This window comes from Eleginops maclovinus, chromosome 2 (genome assembly GCF_036324505.1).
Source record: "Eleginops maclovinus isolate JMC-PN-2008 ecotype Puerto Natales chromosome 2, JC_Emac_rtc_rv5, whole genome shotgun sequence".
Taxonomy (NCBI): domain Eukaryota; kingdom Metazoa; phylum Chordata; class Actinopteri; order Perciformes; family Eleginopidae; genus Eleginops; species Eleginops maclovinus.
In genome coordinates, this window is record NC_086350.1 from 22,556,481 (window position 1) to 22,572,274 (window position 15,794).

The 15,794-nt window shown below is 39.9% G+C and overlaps 1 protein-coding gene across 1 annotated transcript in view; it reads right to left on the bottom strand.

The window, feature by feature from the left end:
• Positions 1-1,176: 1,176 nt before the first annotated feature.
• The window catches only part of cpne2 (copine II), a 55,364-nt gene continuing 40,746 nt past the window's right edge, over positions 1,177-15,794 (bottom strand). The window contains exons 15-16 of the mRNA XM_063912035.1: positions 5,241-5,477; positions 1,177-2,488 (exon numbers count right to left, since the gene is read on the bottom strand). Of these exons, the coding sequence (XP_063768105.1) occupies positions 2,381-2,488; positions 5,241-5,477 (345 nt within the window). The 3' untranslated portion in view covers positions 1,177-2,380. The remainder of the gene's footprint in view (positions 2,489-5,240; positions 5,478-15,794) is intronic.

Below are 15,794 nucleotides of genomic sequence, written 5' to 3' on the forward strand. Positions count from 1 at the left end.
AGTCAAAGTGAGATATATCAAAATAAACTGAAGTCTGTCAGTGGCATTGAACCAACCTAAGCAGTGCAATGTGAGTAATTCTCTTAAATGGAGAAAAAGTGCGTGTGGGAGTGTGTTGCTAAAGGTAAGAGAGAGACTGAAAGCCTTTGTATACACACAGTGATGATGGGACTGGCAGATAATGTTATCTGGTGTTCAAGGCCAGGAACAAGAGTTTCACTGACATCAAGACAGCCCTGGGTTTCTGGCGTTAACCAAGAGATGAAGCTCGGAATCAATGGTGTTATATATGAAAGGAATGCCATGACAACAGATAATAACCAATAAACACAAAGACAAGATGAGTTCACGATTCAGTTTTGAGGCGAAACAAACACTTATTATTTTATCATGTATGTAAAATGAGTAAGAATGTGTGTCTTAGATGTAAAGTCTGGGTTCTTAACAGCTATAAACGGTGCATTACTGTTACATAAATGCCCATTTACCACTTTGGAATATTCTATTACTGAAAATATTTGACACAATGTGCAATGAATATTTACTAACTGAAATACTAACTGACATTTTTTATTGTATTTTCTATGTGACTTTTTGGATGGTATTTTAAACATACTACATTATGACTATTTTCAACATTTCTTTTCATATTTTCAATATATTACTTTTGTTATATTTTTCAACATGCTATTCTCCTGGTATGTTTTGACATACTTTCTATAATCATCCTACTGTATGACATTTTTCATTATCATTTTCAATTATGCTATGACTTTTTTTTCATCATTTCTTGACACTACTATGGCTGCGACATTGTGAATGTTGCTTGGCCGGGAAGTACCTTAGTGGCAGCCATGATATAACCTGTTTGAATTTTCTAGATCATAGGAAAGAAGCTTCAGTTTTATCTCCATTAGCTTAGCATAGACTGGACCATCCTTTAAGAAAAGTAAGGGGGATCATTCTGTCCCCTAATGTCTTGTGGCCGCAACATTTATCATGTCACATAATTCGGCCATTCACGAAAATATCTGATCGTGACTGAACAAAAACATGGAAGATGACGGGCTTATTAAGCATTTTACATCTTTACATTTTACAATGCTTTACTCTTTAATCTACACAGACACAGAGGACAGTTGCAATTTTCTTCAGTTTATTAACCTGAGTGTGGACATAGACACTTTATAAAATAAATAGCAACACATTTAGTACAAAGATGCACATAAATACACACAGGAGTAGTAGAAGTAGTTTAAGAACACAATTCAGCACTGCATAAAAAGTACATTAAAAACATTTCAGAAACATTGGCTTATCAGAACATGAACAGCATCATATAAATATACATTCGATATATATGCATATCAGAAACTTCTCTTCTGCTTCTAATCACAAACTATGACAGCCTTCTCAATGCAATGTCATCCCTCCTAACAGAATCCCATTGAAATATTTACAAAATCAGATAAATACATCATTTAAAATAAAAATCCATGCGTTTGTAGTCATCAGCATCAGTTTGTAAACAGTAAGTAGATATTGGCATCATGCAGGATGAACTGAAGTCATAAAAAATACAAGTATTTTGCAAGAGCTAGCAAAATGGCCCCATATTTAACAGTGTCACACATCTATCCTGCGTTAGTGCTACAGCTGCCACTATGGCTTCCTCCTTCTCTGTTTCTGACTTCTTTAATCAAATTAGCATAGTTGAGGATTAAAACCCGCCTTTCACATGACTGCTGATCAAAACTTTATAATAAAAACTTCCTCGTGAAGAAATAGTGCTCTGTACAGACTCAGTCTGTGAGTCGGTCACTGATCACAAAAGCACAGCCTTTGACTCGCTACTGTAAAGGGGCTCCGTACAACATAACTTGAGGGGATTCAAACACTGATATATTCCAGCTTAGTAGGAACTCTACACCAAGGAGTGGTAGGTATCACATGGCATCAATCACAAGACACACACATGCAAAAACCCCAAATAAACCTACATCCTGACAAATCAAGATTGTTTCTATTTCCCCCCCAAAAAGTCCAGTTTCACCTGCATATTTAAATATATCCATATCATTTGGAGACACCTGCCATCACTTTAGACATGCAAGGTCTGTAACACATCATCATGTTTGAGAAAGGGTAAGGAAACAGAGAAAATCACTTCTGATGGATTCACACTGGACCAAACATTCTTAAACCTGTAACAACTTCATAATGGCAGAGATGTCTTCAATGTTTTTTTTGTTTTTTTTTCACAACTCCTTTTGTTAACAGCAGATGTACACAGTTTATTTCTGTATTGTTTGCCATAAACGATAAGAGAGGTTTTGTTGAGCTATTGTACAGCGTGTTGGCTCTCGTCTTTTGGGCCGCCTCACTTTGGTGCTGAGTTGGCGGGCGGAACATTCCGCTGTTTAAAGTACTGGGTGACCTGCTGAGGCAGCTCGGCCAGGACAGACTTGGCGAGGGTCTCCTTTGGCGCCTGCGAGAGTGAAAAAACATAGGCACCTTAGTATTAGAATGACTTTTCTTTTCCGCATATATTTATCTCAGGGCCAACAAAATCCTCCAACCATCCTAGAACATGTCTTATTTCAGACAATTGGAGAAAAAACACGAAATATATACATTTAGTTGTTGTTTTATTAACTGTGTCTATTTGTTTCTGTACATTTCTCTAACTTCACCTAGCATTACCATTAAATCATGCCTTATTTGCATATTTACATTTGCATGTCTTATGCAAAAATATATTTGTTGATTAAGGAGAGTTTTATGGTGAAGTGTCTCGCAAAATACATGTCATTTTACAATTTATATATATCTTTAAATTATGTTATCTCAAAATAAGTTTCATACCAGAACTTCCATACTTTCCAGATTCATAACCATCTATTTCCCTGGGGTTCTACTGACGTATGTGTTCATATATAATTCTTAGTAGGGCTGGGCGTTATGAAAAAAAACTCATATCACGGTATTTATCCAAATTATCACGGTATATCAATCATAACAACGAGAGTGACCTTAAGTAAACCCACGTTGGCAGGCTAGCTTTAATTATCAATTATTATCTACATAGAGTGAGTGTTGATTAGATACTTCGATAGTTAGTAGCTGTTGTTGTAATGTTCATCATTGTTTTTCAAAAAAGACCAGACAATACGAACAAATCACAACAAGGTTACACTTGTGGAACAGAAACAAGCCAGCTTCAGAATTATCTTTGAATTTGTTGACTTAATAGAGAGGGTTTTATACACTGCCCGGCAAAAAACAAGGTTACAAGCCTGTGGTGGGCAGTGCTATGATCTGGGGTTGCTGCAGTTGGTCTGGTCTAGGTTCAGCAATGTTATGTGCCCAAAGAATGAGGTCAGCTGACTACCTGAATATACTGAATGACCAGGTTATTCCATCAATGGATTTTTTCTTCCCTGATGGCACGGGCATGTTCCAAGATGACAATGCCAGGATCCATTTGCCGTAATCAAAGCTAAAGGCTTTATAAGAATATTAGTGTGTGACCTTTTTTTTGGCCAGGCAGTGTACAAAGAGATATACACTGCCTGGCCAAAAAAAAGGTCACACACTCTAATATTTTGTTGGACCGCCTTTAGCTTTGATTACAGCATGCATTCGCTGTGGCTTCGTTTCCACAAGCTTCTGCAATGTCACAACATTAATCTCTGTCTTGGATTATTATTTTTTTGATCTTGTATTGATGATGGGAGATTCGGACCACTGCACAAAGTCTTCTCCAGTAAATCCCAAAGATTCTCAATGGGGTTCAGGTCTGGACTCTGTGGGGCCCAATCCATGTGTGAAAATGATGTCTCATGCTCCCTGAACCACTCTTTCACAATTTGAGCCCTATGGATCCTGGCATTGTCATCTTGGAACATGCCTGTGCCATCAGTGAAGAACAAATCCATTGATGGAATAACCTGATCATTCAGTATATTCAGGTAGTCAGCTGACCTCATTCTTTGGGCACATAACGTTGCTGAACCTAGACCAGAAACTGCAGCAACCCCAGATCATAGCACTGCCCACCACAGGCTTGTGACCTTGTTTTTTGCCAGGCAGTGTACAAAACCCTCTCTATTAAGTCAACAAATTGAAAGATAATTCTAAAGCTGGCTTGTTTCTGTTCCACAAGTGTAACCTTGTTGTGATTTGTTTGTATTGTCTGGTCTTTTTTGAAGACAATGATGATGATTACAACAACAGCTACTAACTATCGAAGTATCTAATCAACACTCACTCTATGTAGATAATAATTGATAATTAAAGCTAGCCTGCCAACGTGGGTTTACTTAAGGTCACTCTCGTTGTTATGCTTCCTCTATGCCTCAGCTTTACTTCTCCCTTTTCTTTTCTATTGTGTCTGTTGCTGTCTCTCACCCTTCCACCGATAAACTGGAAATGAGCCAGCAAACACCATGTTCCTCCTACTACAGAGGAAGCCAGCTCGCCCACCACCAGCCCACACATAAAGATATAGAGAAATCAACCAAAATGCACAAAGTATGTCCTCTGCACAGCGTGCACTGCCTAAATGTGCACACACTAACAGCCAATATGCTCATCTACAGCACACATTTAACCTTTGTGTATGAATTCTCATCAGCACTGTGGAGACTGAGATAACAGGCAGCCCTCTTCTTCTAACAGACCCTGTGTGTGTGGTGTTTATACAGCTACAATCTGAGTAGCAACAGGCTGCCATTTGGTTACAAATTCACAATCAGACAGCATGACATCATGTCGTAAGGTAAAGTCTATACTGCAGAAATAAGATGGAGTCAAAGTGAGAAAGCAAATCTCAATAGTAAGTCAAATCATATAAATATTGTTTCTTTATTCTTTTAAATGTAAAATAGCTACATTTTCTTTTCATAATTTCTTTTTAAATTGGTTCTATTTTTGATATTGTCTTATGACTTACTGTATTTTATGTTGTGTTTCCACTGCATATATATATATATATATATATATATATATATATATAGTACAGTCTACAGTTTATGCAAATGTATTTAATTTGATGAGTTTGGCTTTGCTACATAGCACAGGGCAAGTCTTTATACATTCACATGTAAATACATAGTTTTGAAGTCAATGACTTGACACCAATCTAGATTCTTATTGTACACGTAAACTACAACTCAAACCACTTCTATTAGTTCTTTTTTCTTACAGGTTCCGTGTCATTTCTCTAGTTTTTCACTTACATTTCGAAAATCCCTGAAAGGGACAAACTGCACGATGTCCCGAACAGCTTCCTCCCCTGTGCTGGACCTTAAAACGCTGGCGTCTCCATCTAAGAACTCCATGGCAGCGAAGTCTGCGTTGCCAACACCAATGATGATGATGGACATGGGTAGTGTAGACGCCTGTACAATGGCGTCTCGCGTCTCATCCATATCGCTGATGACGCCGTCTGTTATAATGAGGAGATTAAAGTACTGCTGCAGAGCGGAAAAGAGGTGGAAACGAAGGGAAGGGACAATACAGAGAGAGAAGTTAGGAAAAGAAGACACCAAGGGAAATGAGAAATACCATTTACTTGTGATGTCATTGCTGAATCTTGAATGTTTCCTAAAGTCAATTGAAGAGAATTCTGCATTAAGAGAAAAAGAGTGGGACGATTATAATTATTATGCTGTAAATAATGGTAACCAGCGTGACATAGTGTTGTGGAGGCAGAGAAGGAGGGCTAAGACAAAGACAGAGACAAGGGAGAATTGGGGAAAAAAAGCAATAAAGGACATTTCAGAGTGTTAGGAGTGACAGTGACGCGAAAACAGGAAATTATTCAAGAAGATGGAAACAGAGAGCGGGATGTCACCGCATGAGGGAGAGAAAAAGAGAACTTTTCTGGAAGTTGGGCTCCATTCATATAACAGAGCACACCATCTGTTGCTGGAAAAAAAATATGAAGGGGAAGTGTCAAAAATAAATGAAGAACAAATGAGAATAATTAAAAGGGATTTAGAAACGAAAGGTTTGAGGCTTGGACATGAGAAATATCCTATAGCGTGTTGTAATTCATACGTGTAGAGGTTTATTGTCGTCATTTCTTCTCTGAATTTAACCTCAATGAAAGGACAAACCTGAATACATCAGTGAAACACAGTGAATGCATTAAGGGCAAATACAAATTTGTCACTGTTTAAACTGGAAAAAAATGTTTCATGGTAAAGTCTGGAGATGGGCTGTAGGCACATGTGGCACTCAGTTTCATCTTATTTTTATTTACAAAATCAAATATACACAAACTTTTTTTAAAAACGTAGTCATAGAAGAGGAGTATCACATATGTTTTAAGTAGCGGCCAAGAAAATAAACTAATATTGTATATATTCTCTGTCTTGAAGTGAGAAATTAGCAATTCTACTATGTTCAGAATTGTCTTCATGTGTTTCAACTGCAATAATGCTGTGTCATTTGAAAGCTGTTTTTGCTAAGACTTTCTAGCAAACACTTGCCTCTACATATCCAATTGCCATGGGGCAGCTTTAGCATTTGTCTTACGTAGTTTTTCATAAACAATGTAGGTCCAATATTGGCTCTCTTTTAGCTTTGTTTGGTTCTAAAACAAATTATGAGAGAAATATCTGTCCTTCACAGTTAAATGCTCTACTGTCTTCCACTGAATGTGCATTTTGCTATTGTACAAGCCTTCTTGGGTTCATCATTTTCCCCTGAAAATATCTGCCTGCTGGGAACAGGGTAGAACATTAAAGTTGCTGCCAGTCAAACCAAAACAAGCAGTTGAAAGATGCTTAAAAGCTCCATAGACCTGAGGGAAATTGTTTAATCAGCTGCTAATCTTCAGTTTGTTTCTCCTTACAGGCTTAACATTTTACATAAAATGTATTCTTTTGACCTTTGGTTTATTTAAAATGCACTTTTTGATGTCTTTTATACATAACTATGTGTCCCCGGTGTCGGAGACTCACAAAGTGTCAGAAAATACAACCCTCTCTCTTTTCCTCCTTACACACTTCTCTAGAAACGGGGGTACAAACGAGCTGATCCAGATTTGCTGCGGACTTGACGTCATATCGGAAATGTGGGCTGGCTTTAAATTGAACTCCTGGCAACGTCCCGCCCACGTGACACGTCCCAACCTATCGTCCACAATATACAGTCGCGAGCTGAATCTCCTCTGCAGCATCTCTGTGTGTCTGTGTGTTCAGCAGGATGTCTGCAGGAGGGACTTAGAGTTTATATAATATTTAGAGTGTATATAATACATGTAATGTCACTGTTCTAGTGGTAAACACTGAGAAGTGTTTCAGAAATAATGCTTGATGCTTACAGTGGGTGATCGGTTTGGTATTTTGAGCAAAACACTTCACAGACATATTTTGTATAGATATTGCCCTACAATATATTTTTCAAATATAGCATACTAGGAGACCTTTAAAGAAAGTGGTAGTTGTGACACCAAATTCCAATACTTAGATCCAGCCCTGAAGCATTCCTGAATACAGTTTTCAACATAAAGATAAAGCAGTATTCTCTATGCATTGCTACGGTATATTATATCACGTTTAAATCAGGACGTGCAGGTTCAACAGGTATAAAGTAAATCGATTGAGTGTATATAAGAGAGCAACATAAACACAGTGCTGAAGAATCACTGCCACTTCCTACCTACCTGGACCCATTTTTGATTGAATTTGATAGCTTTGCTAGCCAATGAGCAAATTGTTGGAAAGCCTAATGATATTGACCAACTAATGCGTACTTCAGTAGTCCGTCCGAACCAACACAAGGGCTTAACCAAAGGTACTTTACATTCAAAGCTTTAATTGAGGTGTTAAAATGAATTGCTTAATGACTGTTGCCATAAATGTATGGCGTAATCCCTTAAAGGGAAGGGAACATCTACATAGCAGGGGTGTCCAAACTGTTTTCACTAAGGTCCACATACAGAATTAAATACGAAGGGCTGGACCTCACTAGAGGTGAGGTATCATAAGTTATAAGTTAACAAATTAATCAAATATAGGTAAATTATGCTCGTTACTTGAATATGCTTTATGAAAAAAAAACGCTCTCACAGCTCTCTGCAGGGTTTCATTTATTTAGGTCAGCTAATCCCTTAAAGAAGAATCCCCAGATTGTTTATAATAAGGGGAAATTTAAGGGGTCTTTTTTAAGCTTGTTATGGAAATATGTTATTGGACTTTTTTTATCAACTAAGATTTACTGAATTTATTTGAAAACTGCGCTTATTAACACATGAATACTACTGTTTAATATCTGTTTACATATACAGCTCTGAAAAAAATTAAGAGACCACTCCAATGTTTTCTTAAATCTTTATTTCTACATGAATGGCAGCCATTAAAGTGTATGTTGAATTCCAGCACAGAGAAATATTGTCAGTAGTTTATAGAATATAATAAAACATATTATTATTATTATTATTATTATTATTATTATTATTATTATTATTATTATTATTATTAATAATAATAATAATAATAATAATAATAATAATAATAATAATAATAATAATAATTGAACTCAAAGACATACCTATAAATAACAAAACAAGAGAAAATTTTAATGCTGAAATGGTCTCTTGATTGTTTCCACGGCTGTATATTTAAGAAGTACAATATAAGACCATATTCCATGGCCCATACTTTTAGAATTTGCTGAAGGCAGATTCAAAATGGTAACGGGGTTTGGACACCCCTGGTCTATAGCAAATGCTTAAACAGTTTCTTAGAAAACGCTTCGCTGTTTGAGGAAATCTCACAAAGCCAGACATTGTAAAACTTAGTTTGTGGTAGCTTTCTCCTTTAAGGCAGACCTTACGTTCACACACACACAGAGACATAACTTGCACTAGTTTTGTATACAAGAATGCAAAATCAATATCTTCTGTTAAGAACAGACAACGTGAGCACAGACACTGACTTTACTCGAAACAAAATCACACTTTAACGTTGCACACACGCACGACACACACAGGGAGGGCTCTGAAGCCTGTCTCTTTAATGTGCTAACAGCAGCGCTCATTAAGGAACACACTGGGACACGCACAAATGGCACTGGCCTGCAGCCTGTGTGTGTGTGTGTGTGTGTGTGTGTGTGTGTGTGTGTGTGTGTGTGTTAGTGACACAGTCTGCAATTGCAGGTTCTCTCATTAGCGGAGGAACAGGAAGACTGGGGCAGCAAACCGTGGATTTGTGCAGCCAACCACCTACCCACCCACTTACCCCAACACACACACGCAACTACCCCAGTGTGTGCACACACTTCTGCTGCGGCTGCCACATCACATTGGCTGTCACTCCTTCCTATATTCCACCCCTGTTTGAACTGACTGTAATATGAAACAAGAAAAAAGGCACTGCAATCATTTCCTTACAGAAACAAAGGGAGTGTGGTACAGGCGCACACACTGGTGGAATTCTTTGTCTGTTTTGCGCATGTATTTGTTCTCCACAGGGTGACAGGATACAATTAGGGACAAAAAGCACCGTGAGAACATAATGATACCCAGCCACGGCACTCTATCCAGATTTAGGCAGGAGACATGCCACCGGGTACACACAAGAGGAGGATATGTACAATGTGTTGTACGTTTTTAGGTTCGAAGCTGCTGCGTGTGTCACATTTTTTATGTTTTTGTATAATTGACCACAGTGGGAAGATCTTTCCACAGGTAATGTAACGCATCTGCTGCAAAACAGAAGTCAGCAAGGAAAAGGCTAACACTTCTTTATTTGGGGCTCTAAGAGTCAACATTGGGGGGGGGGGATCAATAAATAGTTATGCTCTGAAAAACAGCATAAATTGGACTGATAATGGGAGAAGGATAACATTAAAATACAGCATGGTCGAAAAATATAGCGCCTTCCTTTTTACAATTGTCATCAGAATCAAAGCAGGAAATATATGGTAAAGTAATAAAGCACACCTCTTTCTTTCTATGATTGCAGTGTGACATTTACAAGTAGTGGGTAGCATACATAGTGCTGAATAGTTGAGAATATTTTAACTTTTTATTTTCATTAAAAACTGCTTTGAGGGCGGCAGTGGCTTAGTCTGTAAGCGCTTGGACTGGGGTCCAAAGGGTCACCGGTTCACATCCCGATCGGACCAAAAATAAAATGGAGTGAGCTGGTAGCTGGAGAGGTGTCAGTTCTCCTCCTGAGCCACTGCCGAGGTGCCCTTGAGCAAGGCACTGAACCCTGTATCTGCTCACTGGCGCCGGGTACCTGGCAGCCTCCCTGCTCTGCCACCTCTCTGCATGTGTGTGGTTGTTTGTGCATGTACAGTGGGGAGAACAAGTATTTGATACACTGCCGATTTTGCAGGTTCTCCCACTTACAAAGCATGTAGAAATCTGTAATTTTTATCATAGGTGCTCTTCAACTGTGAGAGACGGAATCTAAAACAAAAATCCAGAGAATCACATTGTATGATTTTAAGTAATTAATTTGCATTTTACTGCATGACATAAGTATTTGATACATCAGAAAAACAGAACTTAATATTTGGTACAGAAACCTTTGTTTGCAATTACAGAGATCAGATGTTTCCTGTAGTTCTTGACCAAGTTTGCACACACTGCAGCAGGGATTTTGGCCCACTCCTCCATACAGATCTTCTCCAGATCCTTCAGGTCTCGGGGCTGTCGCTGGACAATACGGACTTTCAGCTCCCTCCAAAGATTTTCTATTGGGTTCAGGTCTGGAGACTGGCTAGGCCACTCCAGGACCTTGAGATGCTTCTTACGGAGCCACTCCTTAGCTACCCTGGCTGTGTGTTTCGGGTCGTTGTCATGCTGGAAGACCCAGCTGGCTTGAGCAGCGGGACCTTGCGTGCGCTGCAGGATTTTAATCCATGACGGCGTAGTGTGTTAATAATGGTTTTCTTTGAAACTGTGGTTCTAGCTCTCCTCAGGTCATTGACCAGGTCCTGCCGTGTAGTTTTAGGCTGATCCCTCACCTTCCTCATGATCATTGATGCCCCACGAGGTGAGATCTTGCATGGAGCCCCAGACCGAGGGAGATTGACCGTCATCTTGGACTTCTTCCATTTTCTAATAATTGCGCCAACAGTTGTTGCCTTCTCACCAAGCTGCTTGCCTATTGTCCTGTAGCCCATCCCAGCCTTGTGCAGGTCTACAATTTTATCCCTGATGTCCTTACACAGCTTTCTGGTATTGGCCATTGTGGAGAGGTTGGAGTCTGTTTGATTGAATGTGTGGACAGGTCTCTTTTATACAGGTAACGAGTTCAAACAGGTGCAGTTAATACAGGTAATGAGTGGAGAACAGGGGGACTTCTTAAAGAAAAACTAACAGGTCTGTGAGAGCTGGAATTCTTACTGGTTGGTAGGTGATCAAATACTTGTGTCATGCAATAAAATGCAAATTAATTACTTAAAAATCATACAATGTGATTTTCTGGATTTTTGTTTTAGATTCCTTCTCTCACAGTTGAAGTGTACCTATGATAAAAATTACAGACTTCTACATGCTTTGTAAGTGGGAAAACCTGCAAGATCGGCAGTGTATCAAATACTTGTTCTCCCCCGTATATCCTCCATGTGTGTGTGTAATGTGTGTGTAAACACCACAGAAAGAGATTTCCCTTCAAGGGATTAATAATGTATTTCTTCTTCGAACATCTGTGTTATGAGGGCCTCAGGTTGCTGACAAGAAAGGGAAAAAAAAGTAGGCATATATTTGCACAATGCAAATTCACTTTGCCGGGTCAAATGTATGATATAGTGCACATTCCAGATCAAATACATACTGTAAGTATGTAACACGTAGCAATGCAATCATTATTCATTGAGACAGTGGGGCAAATGATTGCTTTCACGTTTTGGTGTAATCTGACTCAATATTACCTGATTCACTTTATCTGTAAATGCAGCAACACAACAACAACAGTTTTTGTTTGTTTGTTTTTTGACACTGTGTTGTTGATATGAAAGCTCTTACAGCTCAGCTTACCTGAGCTGTGAATGTTACAGCTCATACAGTGTGACTTTCTACCAAGGAAATAAACGGAAACAGAAAGCATTCTTGGTGTGAGACAGAGCCTTGTGCTTGTTCTTAATTTGGAGTGTATGTGTTGCTGGCTCAGATACACAAGGAAGAGCTTTATTCTGGAATCAACTAGTTTTAAACTGGACCTGTGAATTGGGTAAAACTTTAATATATATATATATATATTAAGATATATTTAAAAAGTAGGTTTTGACTAACAAACCAACAAGAATCACAATGCTGGTAGAATCCATGTATGAAAACAGTCATATTAAATCATATCTGCAGGTTATCAATAAAATGAAGGGTCTACAGCCGTAACATGGAAACATATTATTTTCACTAACTAGGAACAGTGATCTCCGTTCATTTAGATGTGATTTAATCATACAATCAAGACAAAACAATAACAGCGAAGCTAATAAATTGCGCCCTAAAACTATTTTTCGAGAACATCGCAGTTCGATATCTTACTTAAGACAACGTAATAAACGGTTACCCTTGTCCAACTAATAATGGTTCAAGTCAGTTAACGATGTCATTTTCACTCAAGTATAAACCAACTTTATGATCAAGACAACTTTCTTTTTTAATGTACATCCACTACAGAAATGCATGCACAAGTTAAATTGAAGTTACTGATAAATTATTACATTATGTCAATATTTTGTGCATAATTACTGATTTTTCTGTAAATGATTATCATTTCTAACTTACTAATTTTTTAATAATCCAGAGTATGCACCCTACATAAACTACCAATTAGAAAACAGTAATAAATTCAAGGAAAAAGTGGATGGAGCGTGCTCCCGAACCAGCTATGTAGCTGTGCGAACTCAATGAGAACACAAGAGGGATAGACAGGAAAAGCTTATAGAATCACTCCAGTCTTCCACCGCCTCCCTGGGCTTGTCCCTGGTCACGATGAGCGCAACCGCAACCTTGCCAGTCGTAAGATAGCTGTAGTTCACATGCCTGACGGCACCACTCAGATCCCTATTACTTTCTGCAGTTCAAATTGAAATTATGTCTGTACGTATCTGTTTTCTTGTTGATGTTAGGTTGATCAACCAAAATGACAACATTGTCGAGGAATGTGAAGTTTGAACACACAACCTAAGAAAATGAGGCAGGGGTCAGTGCCTGTTATGGTAATGTATACAATTAATATGGCCACATACCTGAACCAGGCATTGGAAGTTAAACGGAGCTTCATGCATCTCGGTCTAGAGCCATGAGTACACAATGTTTCAAAAGATGATTGCTAGCTTTGCCAAGTACTTTCTGAGAATGGATTTTGACTGATCTAACAAACCGCACCCAAAAATCCAGCCCACCAGGCTACTTTCAGCGATGAACCGCCAGGTGATGCCCTTCTTGAGAAGAACTCTCGTAGTTGTGGATCTTTAATTCGTTGCCAGAGCTCCTTTAGATCTTGATCTGCCCTCTTGAACGTCTTGGCATTATCTGAATAGATCACCTTGCATAATCCTCTTCTGGAGATGAATCCTTTCAGAGCTAGTAAGAAGTGTTCCGTGGACATGTCTGAGACTAACTCTAAGTGGATCGCTCTGGTCACAGCACACGTGAAAAGTGCTATGTACGCCTTTGTCATTGAGCTCTGTATCTTCACATAGAGTGGCCCGGCAAAGTCCACACCGGTAACTTCGAATGGTGGTGATTCTGTTATCCTGTCCCTTGGCAACGGTGCAGTAGTCTGTTGCCCAGGCCTTGCTTTGAATTTCCTGCAAATGTACACATCCGGACACCACCTTCCTCACTATCTGCCTTGCCTTAAGTATCCAATATTTCTCTCTTGTCTGCACTAAAGTGTCTTGTACACCTGCATGGCATATTTGCTCATGTTGATTCTGCACCACCATCTCTGTGTATTTGTGTTTGCTGGGCAAAATCCAGGGGTGTTTTTCTCTGTAAGAGAGATCTGAATGCTGTAGCCGTCCTCCAACACTAAGCAATGCGTCTTCATCCAGAAATGGTTTGAGCTCCCGTATCCTGGAGTCAGTGTTGGGGCATTTCCCTGCTATCAGCAGATCCATTTCGGAGCAGAAACTTTCTCTTTGAGTCACCTTCGTCCAATATTTTTTTGCTTCATTCAGCTCTTCCGCTGTCAGTTCACCGCTCACCTTAGATCTTGAGCGTGCGTTGGTGATGAATCTCTTGATCCAGGCTGTCACTCGGAACACTCTTTTTAGTTTGCTGTACTTCTCTAGACATAAGACAGGACTTAGGAAGTCTGGCTCTTGCTGAACAGCCTGTACTGTAATCTGGTATTTGGATCGGAGTTCAGATCCGACCTCCTCTTCCTGAACATCTTCCTGAGTACTCTGTGAGTGATCAGCTGTCATTAGAACATAAGGTCCTTTCCACCACAATGTGCTCTGCTTCAGGTCCTGTACATTTAGGCCTCTGGTGGGAAGGTCGGCTGGGTTAAGTTTCCCCTTGCAGTGAGACCAGGACTGTGGGTCGGTTAGGGTCTGGATTTCTGTGACTCTATTCGCTACGAACTGTTTCCACCTATGAGCAGAGCCGCAGATCCAGTGCAGAACTATCATTGAATCTGTCCACAGTCTGAGTTGTGTCTTGTCTAGCTGCAGCGCTTTCATGAGTGTGTCCCCCAACCTGGCTGCTATCACGGCACCCATCAGCTCCAGGCGTGGCAGAGTCATTCTTTTAAGCGGGGCCACTCTTGACTTGGATGCAACCAGGCTTATGGTCACTTCTCCTTCCCTTGTTTTTCCTTCGATGTAAGCGACTGCACTGTAAGCTCTTTCGCTCGAATCACAGAATACATGCAGTTTTAGCTCTTGGTTGTTCTGCTGTGGCATATGCGTTTTGTACCATCGTGGGATTGACACCTCATGCAGTTGAGGGAGCTCTGAACACCACTGTTGCCACTTCTTTGTCATGTCGGGTGGCAGCTCCTCGTCCCACTGGAGCCCTCTCTCCCACATCTCTTGGAACATGATCTTGATCCTAATCGTGAAGGGTGTCAAGAATCCCAATGGGTCAAAGATTCGAGCAGAAGACTGCAGAACACTTCGTTTTGTGTTTTCTCTATCCTTCAGGATATCCAGCAGCCCTCTGAGGTCGAACACGAAGTCATCAGTGGCCGGTCTCCACACCAAGCCCAGCACCTTGAGAATGGACCCGTGTGGTTCTGGCTGAGCAACGCAATCCATCGAGCTCTCCTGCCATTTCTCTTTGAGCTCAGCAGAGCTCGTCATCCATTTGCATAGCTCCATGCCTGCTTCAGACATTATGTTCTTGGCCGTTTTTGTCACTGTATAGGCCTCTGTCACCTCACTTGAACTTGAAATAAAGTCATCGACATACAGTGAGGAGCTGATGATTCCTACCACCTTTGGGTGTTCTGATTCGTACTGTCTTAGATGCTTCCTAATGGTGGCTGCGAGTAGGAATGGGCTTGACGAAGCTCCAAACACCACCCTCGTCATTCTGAGCATGCGCAGCTTCATGTCCTTGTCCAGTGTTGGTGGACCTGTGAACCACAGGAATCTCACGGCGTCCCGATCTCTTTCTGTGAGTGAAATCTGCAGAAATGCTTTCTTGATGTCTGCCATATAAGCAACTTCATGCAGTCTAAACTTGATCAAAACACTCATCAGATCTGGATTCAGATTGGGGCCGGTTAAGAGACAGTCGTTCAGTGAGGGACTTCCATCTTCGTGAGATGAAGCATCGAATACGACTCGCAGTTTTGTTGTCGCCTTGT